Genomic DNA, 16,294 nt, shown 5'->3' with positions numbered 1-16,294 from the left:
CAGACCATCATCTAGTAAAGGTAACTATAGTTTTCAGGATGGTCTCCCTTAGGGTTTTGACCTGGAAGCTTAATATTTAGTTGCTGGGTGATAAGCATTTTCCTATCTTAATAAAAGAAGTAATTGCTGAGTGTAACCTGCATAACCCAATTGACAATTATATCTAAGTGCTATGATGGAAGGCGTTTAAGGCATTTTTTAAAGGGAAAATCATTTCATATGCTAGCTTTAAGCAAAAAGAGTGTAAACAGAAAAGTGCTAGTTTGTTAGATAAGATCAAAAGATTGCTCAGTTCACACTGAGTTTGCTGGAGAAATACAGGCAAGAGCTAAAGTCTTTGGAGATTGGTATACTTGAAAAGGCCCTGCATTACAGAAGGCTTACATTTAATGATCATGGGAATAAGCCAAGGGCGTTGTTGGCCCATACCATTAAACAACAGGCCACAAGATCTAATATTTTGAAACTCAAGAGAAAATCTGGTTCCATTACAAGGAACCATCTGAGATTTGAGAGAGAATTTGTTCAATATAGTCTCTAATTTATACTCAAAACAAGACACTGCAACCATAGGTGATAGCAGGCAGTTGACAGCTTTAAATCTATCCAAACTTTAAGAAACACAAATAGACAACCTTAGTACACCGATGATGTTAGCAGAGATTCAAGCTGCAAGTTAAAAGTCATACCTGGTGGGAAATGCCCTGGCCTAGATGGGTTCCACATCGATCTCTATAAAAAATATTTAGGAGACCTGGTGCCCATTCTTATAGATCTGTTCAGTGCTGCAGGGGTACATGAAGTCTCACTGGGGAATCTGGCTAACACAACTATCTCCCCCCCTTTTCCAAAAGGGGCAAGATAATTCCAATTGTAGCATTTATATACCTGTCTCACTTGAACTCTGATTTTAAAATTTTGGCTCATAGGTCCTGAGGGTTAGGGGAGGGGTGTGTGTGTGTGTGTGATTATTATTAAGTCTGACACCTAGTGGTCCATGATCCAGGCTTCCAAAAAGTGCATGGCTCCCAATCTCAGACCTGTTGTTGCAATGACCAGACTAGAAGCAGTGGATCTGTTAATAGGGGGAAAAGCCCTACATCATTAAGAATGAAGACTTATGGTGCCAGAATCTTGCACTGATTCCAACTGAACTAGAAGAAAAAGGAGGAAAAATGCACTGCTAGGCCTGCCTCTCTCCCCTCCCCCACCCACATAAAAACTGGTTTCACTTTTAGCAGATTGTTTAAAGCATGTCAGCATAATATGATAGCTCCAATATTCAGTTAGCCAGATCAATATTTACGAGCACCAGTTACATTCAATAGGGTATGGCTGCCCTACTGAATATCCCTCCAAATTTACCCACCTAAGTGTATCTGGCTAATTTTGCAATCCAGTTAGTAACTGAATATTACTCCAAGATGTTAATCACAACTACCCCAGTCCCATCTTACAGTATCATTTTGGGGTTTTTGCATCCCTCCAGTGCTACAGGAAAAGAGCTGCCAGCTACATCAGTTCTCACACAGGGACAACAGGTCATACCTCTCTAGACACCAGTACAAGTGCATCCCACATTGGGCCATTAGGTGTTGTCATTCAATGGCTGAGATTCCCTTTCTCCACAGGTCAGTGGGGGAGGGCTGCGAAATCTGCTTCCACACCTGCTCTGGTCAATTGAGGCAGCAGAAGCTGGGCTCAGAAATTGAAACCAGGTCTTTCACATAGCAGCACTTAGCACTGCCACAGAGCTAACTGAATTTCAGAAGTTAAGCAATAGCTGCACACTATTACCCATTTAAAACATACTCCTGTCCAAGCTAATAGAAAACGCTCTATGGAGTTTGTAGCATTTCCTATGGAAAAATATAGTTTTATTTAAATAAAATTCAGCTCTCTTTTTTAGGGATAAGTTAAGCTGGTCCCTTGTTCTGGTCCAACTTGGCAGATGTGAGAACCTCATTATGTGCCTTGCTTTCCAGCTGCTGGGCTTGTACTGGGCTGTCACCACTGTGACCTAGTAGTCTATCTTTGAGAGCTAAGGTATGCTGAATTTCAGCCTCCACTCGCGGTGTACAGCATTCAATTGCTTCCTGGATGCTCTGCAAGTCCCAGTGTGTCCTTAGGAGAGCATCCGTCAGTGTGAAAATGCCATCTCGTGTCCTGCGCACACACGTGCATACAGCAGATGACTTCAGCTCCAAACCAATCTCATGGACAATCTTGCGCAGATACTTCTGGGTCTCATGCAGGCACTGGATCTCTGGAAGTGATAGAATACAATTTTAAAATCTGCAATTAAAAATTTGGAGTGTATATAAAATAAGCTTGTAACCCCACAGATACACAAAAAAGCAACAAGCACTCAAATTCAAATCACCCTCTGGAATTTTACTGAAAATCAAACACATGAGCAGAGAATGATGTTATGAATACTTGTACACAGATTTCTTTCCTATAAAACAGGTGATGTTGTGCTGCTTGACTAACAATGCAAATTATAGCTCTGTATAAGAGCTAAATCTGACAGAGTGGTTACAAGGACGACACGGTTTCTGGAGACTCTGATTTGATTCTATACAACCTTCACTGTGTGACTCAGTAAAGCAGATTTGCTTACCTGTAAGGATGACAATCCTCACACATGGCGAATCCCTAGCTTCAGGCTGCCCCCAACGAACAAAGGGGGAACAACAAGTGCCAACAGTACAATCGTATTTTTGTTGGCAACAAGTCTTTTTTTCCATTTTATACTTAACCTATAAGGGGCAGCCTAGAACAAAACACACACAACTGGCCCTAGGAAAGAAAAGAGTTATGTCCTGCACTTCAAACTGGCGCAACCTTCTGCTGTAGCAGCCATCCCTGTCCAAATATATTGAGATGTGAGTAAGTGGAGAGAATGCCACATTGCAACCTTGCAATTCTTCTCCATGGGGACTGATCACAGGTGAACCACCGAAGCTGCCAAGGCTTGGACAGAGTGAGTTTTGACATGGCCCAACAGATTCAGCCCTGCCAGGGCATACCAGAAAGAAACTGAATCTAACTGGCTCGCAGGTTCCATCTGTTTGGCAATGGCAATCCCCAGTCTGTTTGTATCAAAAGAAACTTAGTTGGGTGGACTTTTTATGGGCTTCAGTCCACCCCAGGTAGAAGTCCACGACTCTCTTGTAGTCCAAACTGTGCAATGCTTGTTCATGTTGGTGGACATGTGGCCTGGAAAGAAAATGTTGGAAGGATGACTGACTGGTTATGATGGAATACTGACATCACCTTAGGCAATTACTTACCACCACCATATTATGATAAAATTTGGTGTAAGATGGATACGTTATTAGAGCTTGGTGCTCATTGATCCTACACAGCAAAGCCATCACCACAAAAAAAAAATAAAAAAATTCCAGGACAGGAACTTCAAGTCACAGAAGTGCAGTGGCTCAAAGAGAGCTTTCATCAGCTGGGACAGATCCACACTGAAATTCCAAGATCTAGTGGGAGGCCTTATGGGATGCTTCAACTGAAGCAGGCCCCCCATATACCGGCTGCACAGAGATGGGTGTACCCTCTGCATAGTGATGGTAGACGCCAATTACACAAAGTTGAACACTTACTGATATGGTATTGAGACCAGACTCAGACAAATGTAGAAGGTAATCAAGCAGTTTGTGTGTGAAGCAGGAAAAAAGATCTAGGGTTTTTCACACAGCAAATCTGCTCAACTTAAATCCACTGGATTTTCTAGTAAAATCATTTCTTGAAGCTAAAAGAATTTGAGATCATCAGATAATCAAGAGGTTGCAAAGTCAACCTCTCAACAACCAAGATATGAGCAACAGGGTCCTGACATTGGGATGGACCTGTCCTGATCCTATGATGAGATCTGGGGAAATCTTCAGTCTGATCAGTTCCTTGATGGACATTTCTTGGAGAAGCGAGAACCAGATCTGTCTTGTCCAAAAGGAGGCTTTGAGAATCATGTTCCCCTTGTCTTCTTTCAGCTTCAGAGATTTTGCCACTAGTAGAACAGGATAAGCATATAGCAGCCCCCTGCCCCAATTTAGGGCAAAGGCATCCGATGCTAGTTTGCCGCATGCCCTCTTTCTGAAATAAAAGAGTGGGACCTTCCTGTTCCTAGGAAACACTAACAGATCCACCACTGATATGCTCCAGTGGTGGAAAATCCAATTCGATACTCCCAGCTGAGGGACCACTTTGTGGGTTCCCAGAACATTACAACTTCATTGTCTGTGTGGACAAGAATAATTTTATTGAATTACTGATCTCTGAAAGCCTTTAGAGCAGGGCTTCCCAAACCTGTCCTGGGGACCCCCACAGTCAGTCAGTTTTTTAGGATATCTACAATGAATATGCATGAGATACATTTGCATACCATGGAGACACAGTATATGCAAACTTATCTCATTCATATCCTGAAAACCTGACTGGCTGTGGGGTCCCCAGGACAGTTTTGGGAAGCCCTGCTTTAGAGCATATCAGAATACCAGGAAATTTATCTGACAGAACTTTTCCTGGGCTGACCACAGGCTCTGGCTGCAAGCCCCTCTACATGAGCTCCCTCATGTAGAGGGGCGGACCTGCAGGAACTGAAGCAGACAGAGAGGTATATAGATGAGACCTTCAGGGACATAGTAGCCAAGTCCCAACTTCAGAATGGCAGCCCTGGTGCTGCCTTGAAGGAAGAAGGTCTCATGATTGGAGAGCATCAACCTGGTGCAGCATGAAAGGATTCTGCAGCAAGGACCTGCTCTCCAGGTGGTGCATTGTCCTTTCGCACTGAGGATATCTCCCCAAGGCCTACAAGCCCAGGAGGGAAGGGTTAGGTCAGCAGTCATAGTTGGCGATTCGATTATTAGGAATGTAGATAGCTGGGTGGCTGGTGGGCATGAGGATCACCTGGTAATATGCCTACCGGCAACTATATATAGTAAATTTAATTTGTTTCCACCTTGATATTGATAGATTTTGGTTGCGGTGGATAACTGGTGATTCCCTTTGGTAATAGTTGTGTATCAGGTAATTGAAGTCTCCCATTATTACCGTACTACCAATTTGGTTAGCTTCCCTAATTTCTCTTAGCATTTCACCGTCAGTCTCACCATCTTGATCAAGTGGATAGTAGTATACTCCTATCACTATAGTCTTCCCCGACACACAAGGGATTTCTACCCATAAAGATTCAATTGTGCATTTAGTCTCTTGCAGGATGTTTATCCTGTTGGACTCTCTGCTATCCCAGACATAAAGCGCCACATCGCCTCCCGGGTGCTCCTCTCTGTCATTGCGATATAATTTGTACCCCGGTATAGCACTGTCCCATTGGTTGTCCTCTTTCCACCATGTCTCTGAGATGCCAATTAAGTCTATGTCATCATTCACTGCTATACATTCTAATTCTCCCATCTTACTTCTTAGACTTCTGGCATTAGCATACAAACATTTCAAAATTTGTTTTTTTGTTTGTATTTTCATTCTGCTTTTTAATTGCTAGGGATAAGTTAGAATTTTTTAGCTCAGGTGAGTTTTTAGTTACAGGCACTTGGACTACTTTTCTTATTATTGGAACCTCACTGTCGGGATGCCCTAATTCCAATGTATCATTAGTATCCTTTGAAGATACCTCTCTCCGAACCATGCGCTGCTGAGCGACTGTCGGCTTCCCCTTTGTTCTAGTTTAAAACGTCGAAAAAACAGAATTCTTACATCTTGAAAGAAAACATACTGAAATTGTCAAATCCCCAATAACTCTAGGAAATAACCAGAAAATAGAACTAGCAGAAAAAGTGAGAAATTTGGGAGTAATAATGGATCCAGAAATCAACCTAAAACAACACATATCCTTAAAAGTAAGGGAAGGTTACGCAAAACTCATGATCCTTAAAAGATTGAAACCATTACTCTCACCTACCCACTTCAGAACAATTTTACAAACATTTGTTTTCTCCAGTACTGATTACTGCAATGCACTCTTACTAGGACTCCCCAGCTCATCAATAAGACCACTCCAAATACTTCAAAATACTGCAGCCAGAATACTAACAGGAAAAAAAAGAAGGGACCATATAACTGAAACTTTAGCAGAACTACACTGGTTACCAATCGAATACAGGATAAAGTACAAAGCCTTATGCACCATACACAAATTAATATATGATAAAGAAGCAGACTGGATAAATACAGCCCTACGAGTCCATGTCCCACAAAGGAACCTTTGTTCAGCTAACAAGGCACTACTAACAATCCCTACAGTAAAATCGGCAAAACTAACCCAACTAAGAGAAAGGGTCTTATCTCTGGCTGGACCCTTTCTATGGAACACAATGCCCACTGAACTCAGATTACAGAGTGATATCAAATCCTTTAAGAAAACCTTGAAGACATGGCTCTATAAACAAGCCTTTCCAAAAGAAACAAGGGGGTAGAGAGTGAGTGAGAGAACGAAAAATACAGAAAAGCGCAACTAAGAATAAATGGCATTACAATATTACAAAGACATAATACAGTTAAGATGTAGACCAAAATGGAAGTATCTCAATAACTTTCCTGGACTAATCCACCACGACCCAAAATTTTGACTTTATTAATGATATTGTAACCTTTGTAAATAACGTACATTTAACAGGTGCCAAACTACCTATATATACCTTATTTTGTGCCTATTTGTAAACCGTTGCGATGGTACATGACTTAGCGATGGTACAGAAAAGTTTTTAAATAAATAAATAAATAAAAATAAAAGCTGCTCTATCTCCTTTTTGAATGTTAGCGCCAGCAGTCGTGGTACATGTGGGCACCAACGACAAAGGAAAATGTGGGAGGGAGGTTCTGGAAGCCAAATTTAGGCTCTTAGGTAGAAAGCTTAAATCCAGAACCTCTAGGGTAGCATTCTCTGAAATGCTCCCTGTTCCGCGTGTAGGTCACCAGAGGCAGGCAGAGCTCCGGAGACTCAATGCATGGATGAGACGATGGTGCAAGGAAGAGGGATTCAGTTTTGTTAGGAACTGGGGAACCTTTTGGGGAAGGGGGGGGGGGGGGGAGGAAGTCTCCACAACAGCCGGCTCCTCCCCAGAACTGTCTAAAATCCTATCTAGGTGACACGTGAGGTCTGCCACCTTCGCACCAGGGAGGCATATTACCAGGTGATCCTCACGCCCACCAGCCACCCAGCTATCTACATTCCTAATAATCGAATCACCAACTATGACGGCTGACCTAACCTCCTCCAAAGGGATGGGCTCCACCTTAACCAGGGTGGAACCAGACTGCTGGCATTAATACCCCTATTACACTGTAATAAATACCCCTTACCTTTAAAATTCACACATTCATCTTGTTAACATCACAACATATTAAAACACTTCCCCACTGTACTTTATTGCACCATATCCCAACTTTTCCTTATAATTTACTCCTCTTAGTCACAACACGGGTATCCACTTTTCTTAATTCATATCCATACTTTTCAATTTTTTTTTTTTGTACTTTCATATACATCCACCTCCCAACAAGGAACCTCGTTTCACCAATCAAGGCTTCTTCAGGGATTATCTTCTCCAATTCTTTCTAATATTACACTTCCAACCAGATGTGAATATTCCCCACTTGTCCGGAACTTTCAAATCTTCTCAAATATTCTATTTCAATCCGGATATAAGTATCATCCGCTGCTCCAGACTTTCACATTCTTATATACCGGTGTCCGTCTAATTCCCAGTTCACTCTCTGCAGCGTCTCTTACATGTCCAATTTATAGCATACGAATACTGAAAATCCTCCACAAATTCTTTTTCAAATTAAAAATTTTATAACCTCCACTTCACATCATACCGTTATTCCTCACTGCCCTGAATTTTTTGGCCGTATCTCACTCACCTTCATCACATAGTTATTAGCTCTCAAAACCACCGACAGACAGCATGTCACTACAAGCTGTTAACTCTCAAAAACGTCACAGGATGAATGTGGATGGATAAATGTGTGAATTTTAAAGGTAAGGGGTATTTATTACAGTGTAATAGGGGTGTTAATGCACTTTATAGGTGTCCAGGATCTCTATTGTATTTGAAATTGATGATTATGATTATGTATTGACAGTGAGATATTGCATTTGTTACAATACTTCAATATTTGAAATTAATAAAGAATATATACGTTAAATTGTATGCTGTAACTGTATGCTGTTAATAATATTAATAGTACCCTTATGTGTTGATATTATATTTAAGTATAAGGGTAGAGAATAGCCCTTTGTGATTAATACCATATATGGTCTTATGTTCCTCAGTTCAAGCTGGATGCATCCATCATAAGGAAAAATGGATGGGAGAAATTTGGAAGGGGATTCCTCTGAGTAGATTGGAATTGTCTTGCCACCAGGACAGGGTGTCCCTGAGCAATCATGTAATATGGATGCTGTTTCATAGGTTGAGTGGCCTGCAGCTACTGAGCCCATTGTGCTCTCCTCATGTTGGGATGTGTCAAGGGAGTAACATGTACTATTTATGTCCTGAAACCCAACAGTCTCATAATGCACTATGCTGATGTCTGCTAACATTTGTATCTCTTCTGCCTCGGACATCATGGTGGTAGCCCTTTGCGGAAAGAAGACTTATTTGAGTTGTGTATAGCAGAATTCTGATAAACTCCAACTGAAGTGATGAACTCACTTGAAATTTGAAGTAGTTGACAACAAACCCTAGTAACTCCAAAATCCAGATGGTCATACATATAGATTCCTCAGCTCCTGCCCGATATGCACTTTTAACCAACCAATCGTCCACATAGGTATACAGTTGCATCCCGTTTGCATAAGCTGCTACCATGGCTAGGCATTTTGTGAAGCTATGTGGGCAAGATGCTAGCCCAAAAGGCAGAATGCGATACTGGAGGTGATAGCCTTCCACCATGAATCTGAGATATTTCCTGTCACCAGAAAATCTCTCAGCATCTTTTAGATAGAGAGCACAGCCCATCCCATTTTTTGAAGAAAGGGGATTAAGGTGCCTAGGGAAACCATATTGAACTTTTTTCTTTTGATGAATTTGATCAAGGCCCTTAAGTCTAGGATGGACAGAGTCCCCCTGTTTCCTTTGGAATCCAGAAATAAATGGAGTAAAATCCCCTCTCTTTGCCTTGGTGAACAGGCTCAATCATATTGGCCAGTTAGAGAGAGGAGAATTTTTTTTTTTTTTACACTCTCTCTTTATTTAAACACAAAGAAAAACAAGTTAAACAATAACCATATACATAGCAGCCAGAGCAGTCACTGGCAGCAAAGCATCCATATACAGCTATGAACACAGATCAGTACAAAATCAATATCCCCTAAACCTATATTAAAGGCTATGTACGGTCCTCCATCTCCAGTAGATTTTCCAAATAAGGTCATATTTCACATATTGGTTCTTAAGAGTTTAAGACATCTGTTCCATAACTGCAATGTCAGCTAATACCTTCTGCCAATGTGACATCGAGGGCACTGTTTTCCAATAATAGGCAATAGTTATTCTAGCAGCATCTAACATATACATTACTAATTTCTTCCAGACAGTGGTCACTAATTGATTGCCCCAAGAACCCAGCAAGCATAAGGGGGCTGTCAATTGGATATCAACCTGCATCTTTATGCCAAAAATCTTGTTCAATATAACAGTCCCACCACATATGTACTTAAAGCCTGATAATCCACAACCCCTCCAACAAATGGACTTGAAGCGCTGAATCTGGCAAAAAACATAGGGTATCTACAACTGCAGTGCAATAAACGAAACATCAATTCCCACACTTTATTGCATTTAGATAATTTCAATGTCGCTATCCATATAGTCCTCCAATCTCCTCATCTAGGGATAGAGACAGGTCACTATTCCATTTATCAGTAATAGTTTGTCTAGTAATATTCCATCTTGTAGACAGAAGTACAGTCTAGATATCAATTTAGCATGAAATTTAGGTTTGGTCAAGATAGATTCCAAACCTGTACAGGGTTGTAAAGAACTTACCTCACCCCATTCTAACTAAATCTTCTTTCAGTTGTAAATAAATATATTGGGTATGTCCAGATATCCCAAATTCAATACATAAATCCTGAAAAGATTTAAAAAGAGAACCTTTCCATATTTGTTCCAAGTATCACAACCTTTTCTGAATAGTCTGCTTTATCAATTGACATTGTAGCCTTAGACAAAGCTATATTTCCCCTTAATGGAGATATTGGTGAAATGTCTTCCAGTGGAAGGTGCAACAATTTATGAACAGTATGCCAAATCCTCAAAGTATGGGAAATAATTGGATTAATATGTCCAATCTGGGAATACAATGAAATATGGGAGGCATGGTCAACAATGTTGTGAGTTCTATGTGATCCACAGATGCCCGGGAGAACTCCTTTTGAAGCAGTTCCTAATGTGGTGAATATCAACTGCGGATCAGGACCAATTGGCTAGAGATCCAGTAGATTTAATCTGTACTCTCCTGATAATACTGAGGACCTACACATCCAAAGTTACACTGGTCCACCAGTTTATGTAAAACTTCAGCCTCCCTCTGACCGGAGGGTCCTCCAGGTCGGGTACCAGGATACTGGCAAAACCCTGTCCATGGTGTTGACTGGGTTGCTGTCTGGGGCTTAGGCACCTGCTGCTGCCTTGAACAGACACACAAGATCTGCTGTGTATGGGACTGAAGAAGTACAGGATAGTGACTTCTCAGTTGGAGATAGTACTTCCTCTGTCCTGGTCTCAATTACCTCTCCAGAATTTAGTGGTGAACTGGACACCTCTATCCGACAAGATATGTTTGGGCATGCCATACAGACGGAAAATGTGTCCTATGAATAGTTTAGCCAATTCAGCAGTGGACGGTAGCCCTGGTAATGCCACGAAGTGTGCCATTTTCGAGAGGCGATATACAGTCACCCATATTGTGTTTCCATTGGAAGGTGGCAAATTCACCACGAAGACGGTTGCGATGTGTGTCCATGGTTCTTCAGGCACTGGCAAAGGTTGGAGAAGGCCCCAGGGTCGTCCGGCAGGAGGTTTTTGTCTCGCGCAGGTAGCACAGGAAGCTACATAAGCTTGAACATCCTTCTTCATAGAGGGCCACCAATAGAAGCGTTGAAGCATGACCAGAGTGCGGGTTTGTCCGAGATGACCGGCCAAACGAGAGACATGTGCCCAACTTTAGTAGTTTCTTCCTCATACTCTGAGGAACCACAGTTTTGCCAGCAGGGACTGCATGAGTAGCTGCCAGAACCACCTTCTCTGGGTTAATAATGTGGCAAGGCTCTTCGGGCTCATCCTCGGGTAGAAAGGAGCGTGAAAGCGCATCTGCCCGGACATTCTTCTCCGCCGGACGGTATTTGAGCAAAAAATAGAATCGGTTGAAAAACAAATGACCATCTGGCCTGCTAATGGTTAAGCCGCAGTGCATGTCGTAGATATTCCAGCAACCACCACACCTCCCCCAACAACTCACTCCACACCATCGACCTCACCTCCTCCAAGGAAATTGAGTCCATTCTCAAATAAATCAAGCCCACATCCCACCCATCCGATACCATCCCCACCAAAAACCTCCTATCCATCCCCAACATCATTGCCAAACCCCTAGCAGACATCATTAACAGCTCCCTATCTGCTAGCTCAGTTCACAATTCCCTAAAACATGCAGTCGTCAAACCCCTGATCAAAAAACCCATCTCTTGACCCTAAAGACCTGGCCAACTACTGTCCCCATCTCAAATCTCCCCCTCATCGCCAAAATCATGGAAAAGGTGGTGAACACCCAGCTTATGGACTATCTTGAGGACAACAACATTCTTCACTCCTCACAATTTGGCTTCCGTAAGAACCTGAGCACAGAAACCCTTCTACTATCCCTCACCGATGCCCTCCTCACTGGCCTTGACCACAGTCATAGCTTTCTCATTGCCTTCCTTGACATCTCATTGCCTTTGATATGATTAGCCACAACCTCCTCATTTCCCGCTTGGCTGACATCGGTATCTCTGGCATAGTCCTACTCTGGTTCAAATCCTACCTGGCTAACAGACATTTTTTCTCTGATAAACTTGGCAACTCAGAATCCACACACTTCGCCCTCACCCAAGGAGTGCCCAAAGGCTCCTCCCTATCATCCACCCTTTTCAACATCTACCTCCTGCCCCTCTGCCATCATCTATTTGATCTTGGCCTCAATTTCTACATCTATGCAGATGATGTACAAATCACCATCCCTATCCGTGAATCATTATCTACAACACTAATTTTCTGGGAGAAATGCCTTGTATCCATAAACTCACTACTCACCTCCCTACAACTTGCCCTCAATTCCTCAAAAACTGAGCGTCTCCTCATCCACAACCACCAAACCCCTTAAGCTCTCTTCTCCCAACGACCCTACAGCCACCTCCCTCACTTCACAGCCTCCTGTACGAAACCTTGGCGTTATAATTGATCCACATCTAAACCTAAAAAAGCACATTAACTCCGTCCTAAAAGAAGGCTTTTACAAGTTCAATGTTCTAAAAAAGCTCAAGCTACTCCTTCCACACACGATCTCAGAACAGTCATCCAATCCACCCTATCATCCAAGCTGGATTACTGCAATTCCTTGTACCTTGGCCTTCCCTACTCCACCATCAAACCCCTCCAAATACTACAGAATGCCACTGCAAGGATAATCATGAACGCACGCAAATCAGACCACATAACCCCCATCCTCAAAGACCTCCACTGGCTCCCCATCCCATCATGCATCCTATTCAAAACTCTCACTATCATACACAAATCCATCCACATAAATAATTCCTCTTGGCTCAGCGAACCGCTCCGATCCACACAATCCACCCGCCCCACTAGAGCAAATCTCAAAGGCACCCTACAAGTCCCACCCCTCAAGAAGGACCGTCTCACAGCAACAAGGGACCGTGCTCTCTCAATTGCTGGCCCAACTCACTGGAATGCCCTACCCACAAACCTCCGCCTGGAGCCTTGCCATACTAAATTCAGGAAAATGCTAAAGACTTGGCTCTTCCACCAGGCATTTCCATACTAACTCCACGTACCTCTCTCACCCTCTTCTCCTGCTTCTCTGTTATCTTTGACTCGCTCCAAGTAATTTGTATCATGTAAATATCAGGGTGGCGAAGACAAGTTTTTAGGAAGGCCTCCTTGAGAGAGTTTGAAATGCTGCTACCTCTTCTGGAGCCCATTGAGATGGATTGGCTCACTTTCTGGTCATGGCAGTGAGTGGCGCAGTTAAGGTGGAGTAATGTTTGACGAATGTACGATAATAATTCGTGAAGCCGAGAAAGCGGCGTAATGCCTTTAATCCGATTTGTTGAGGCCAGTCTTGAATGCTTTTGTTCTTCTGGGGGTCCATCTGGAACCCTTCTTTGGAAACAATATACCCAAGGAAAGGCACAGACTCCTGATGAAAATCACACTTCGAGTTTTGCGTAGAGGTGGTTGTCTCGTAATCTTTGTAGTACCTTAACCACATCTGCTTGATGGGTTTGAAGGTCTTGAGAAAAAATTAAGATGTCATCTAAATACACCATCACGTATTGGTATAGCTGGCAGATCTCGCAGAATTTCATTCATCATATTTTGAAATACCGCTGGTGCATTGCACAAGCCAAAGGGCATAACTAAGTACTCGAAGTGTCCGTCATGGGTGTTAAAGGTAGTTTTCCACTCATCTCCGTGATGGATGTGAACCAGGTTGTAGGCCCCTTTTAGATCCAGCTTAGTAAAGATCTTGGCCCCCTGGAGTCTGTTGAATAGTTCAGATATCAGCGGTAAAGGATAGCGATCTTTTAGGTGATCTTGTTGAGACCTCTATAATCAATACAAGGGCGAAGGGATCCATCCTTCTTCCCAACAAAAAAAATCCCCGCAGCAGCCGGGGATTTGGAAGGCCTGATGAAACCTTTCTGCAGGTTTTCCTGGATATAGGCCGACATAGCTTCTGTCTCAGATAAGGAGAGGGGCTATACCCTTCCCTTGGGAGGCTCAGAGTTAGGCTTTAGGTTAATTGCAAAGTCAAAGGTTCTATGTGGCGGTAGTATATCTGCTGCTTGTTTGGAAAAGATGTCCTGAAAGGACGCGTATTGCGGCGGTAGGCCAGGTAGAGATGGAATAGAAGGCATACATGGTAAAGGTGTGACTCTTGATAAACAATGATCATGACATCCATATCCCCATTGGGAAAGTTCTAACGTAGCCCAGTTAAACTGGGGAGTGTGTTCTTGTGCTCGGGTTACCCTGGCTACAACAGGGTGAATGGCTTTATCGAGAACCAGGAAGGAGATAGTCTCAGTGTGTAAGGCCCCCATGCGTAAGCATATGGGCTGCGTAGTGAGGGAGACCTCTCCTGGTAGAGGTTTGCCATGTATCGAAGACAGCAGTAGCGGAGTAGCTGTGGGCATAGTGGGAATCCATAGGTGCTCTACTAATCTTTTCAGAATAAAATTGCCTCCAGCGCCCGAATCCACAAGTGCAAGAGTCTGGAACTCAAGACTCCCAGATATGAGAGAGACAGGGAGACATAGTGGAGGAGAGGGTGTAGTCAGACCTATGAAGAGTCCTCCAGGACTAGGTTTGCATGTTTCCCGGACAGATAGGGCAGGTTTGGACAGCATGGCCGGATTGGCCGCAGTACATGCAGAGGCCCATCCTTTTATGATAGCGTCTCTCTTTAGCGGTTAAGTGGCTATGCCCTAACTGCATTGGTTCGTCTTCTTCACTGGGTGCAGAAGGTTGGGTAGAAGCCGTATGCATAGTTTGAGGGCGGATACCTCCAGAGGTGTGCTTCTTGGGCTCTTCGCCTCCTGGGTTCAATCACGTATCCAGCGATCAACTCTTCCGGCTAGGTCAATGAGAGATTCCAGGGTGTCGGGCAAATCACGAGCCACTAGTTCATCCTTTATGCGGGAGTTGAGACCCTCCAGGAATATTGCACATAGGCATCCCAGGTCCCAGTGGAGTTCCGAGGACAGAGTCTTAAATTCAATAAAATAGTCCGGAGGAGGTTTGCTACCTTGTTGAAGGTGTAGAAGAGTAGATCCTGCTATGGGGTCTGGCAGGCTGGGTCATCAAACACAGACTTGAAAAGAGTCAGAAACCCAGTTAAGTCGCTCAGGACTGGATTGTTGCGTTCCCAGAGGGGTGAAGCCCAGGCCAGGGCTCTTCCATCAAGTAACGATAGGATATAAGTAGTCTTGGAAACAGCAGTAGGGAAGTAATTCGGTTGTAACGAAAAGTGCATACAGCACTGATTAAGGAAGCCCCTACACAACAGGGCATCACCAGAAAAGCGTGTAGGGACTGGTGAAGGCACAGTGATTCGAACAGCAATCACTTGAGAGGAAGCATCTTTGTCTGGAGTAGCAGTAGTGTTCAGTCTGGAGTTCAGCTGGTTGAAAGCTATGGCTACTGTCTCCAGAGACTTCTGTTGCTTGGTGATCCGTTGGGCCAGGCCAGGGATGGCCTGTAGAGCTGAGAGATGAGCTGGGTCCATGGAGTTAGCAATCTGTTATGACTTGTATGGAATTGTGGGCCCTTGGTCGCAACAAGAGATGGCTCCTCCCACAGGGCTCTGCCCTGTGGGGACTTGTTGTGATTGTCTCCCGAGAGCCAGCCTGACACAGAGAGAATAGATAGTTTTTATTATACTGCAAGAGATGAGTGGCACCCGAGGAGCGGGTGAAGGCCTCAGCACAAAGGTAGATGTATATCGTTTGTACTCTGTAACGTGGAAATGGTTTCACAACAGACTTGGGAAGGATCCGGTAGTGGTCCGCAGAGCTGGGTACGCAGTGAATCCCTCACAGATGGTAGGCCAGAGAGCAGGATCAGGTAGTGGTCTGCAGAGCGGGGTATGCCGTGAATCCCTTGCAGATGGTAGACCAGAAGGGGATGGATCTGGTAGTGGTCCGCAAAGCGGGGTTCGCCGTGAATCCAGCTGTAGATTGTGAAAGAGAACAGAGACAGGCGGAAGAGGCAGAGGTACTCACTCTGAAGCTGAAGGCAGAGGCAGCAGAAAAGCGCAGCAAGCGTCTGTGATGAGGTGAAATCAGCAGAAAGGGAATTCTTGCTAATTCGTAGAAGGATTAGTGAAAGCAGCTTAAATATCCGTAGGTAGTGACGTCATGCGGAGGGGATGCCCCTGAGGTTTCCGCCATGATGCACGTAAAAGGAGAGTCAGTGCGCATGTGCCCTAGGTGATCCCAGAAAGAAAATGGCAAACGCAATCGCCCATGCCGATC

General features: G+C 43.7%; 1 protein-coding gene across 5 annotated transcripts in view; it reads right to left on the bottom strand.

Moving 5' to 3' along the window:
• Nucleotides 1-574: 574 nt before the first annotated feature.
• TRUB2 (TruB pseudouridine synthase family member 2) overlaps nt 575-16,294 on the bottom strand; it is a 71,323-nt gene continuing 55,603 nt past the window's right edge. For all 5 annotated transcript variants that reach the window (XM_029610819.1, XM_029610821.1, XM_029610820.1 and 2 more), the window contains exon 9: nt 575-2,266. In XM_029610819.1, the coding sequence (XP_029466679.1) occupies nt 1,917-2,266 (350 nt within the window). In that variant the 3' untranslated portion in view covers nt 575-1,916. The remainder of the gene's footprint in view (nt 2,267-16,294) is intronic.

The sequence above is a fragment of the Rhinatrema bivittatum genome, chromosome 8, assembly GCF_901001135.1.
Source record: "Rhinatrema bivittatum chromosome 8, aRhiBiv1.1, whole genome shotgun sequence".
NCBI lineage: Eukaryota > Metazoa > Chordata > Amphibia > Gymnophiona > Rhinatrematidae > Rhinatrema > Rhinatrema bivittatum.
Note: the sequence above shows the minus strand (reverse complement) of the source record. Positions and strands in the feature narration are given on the sequence as shown.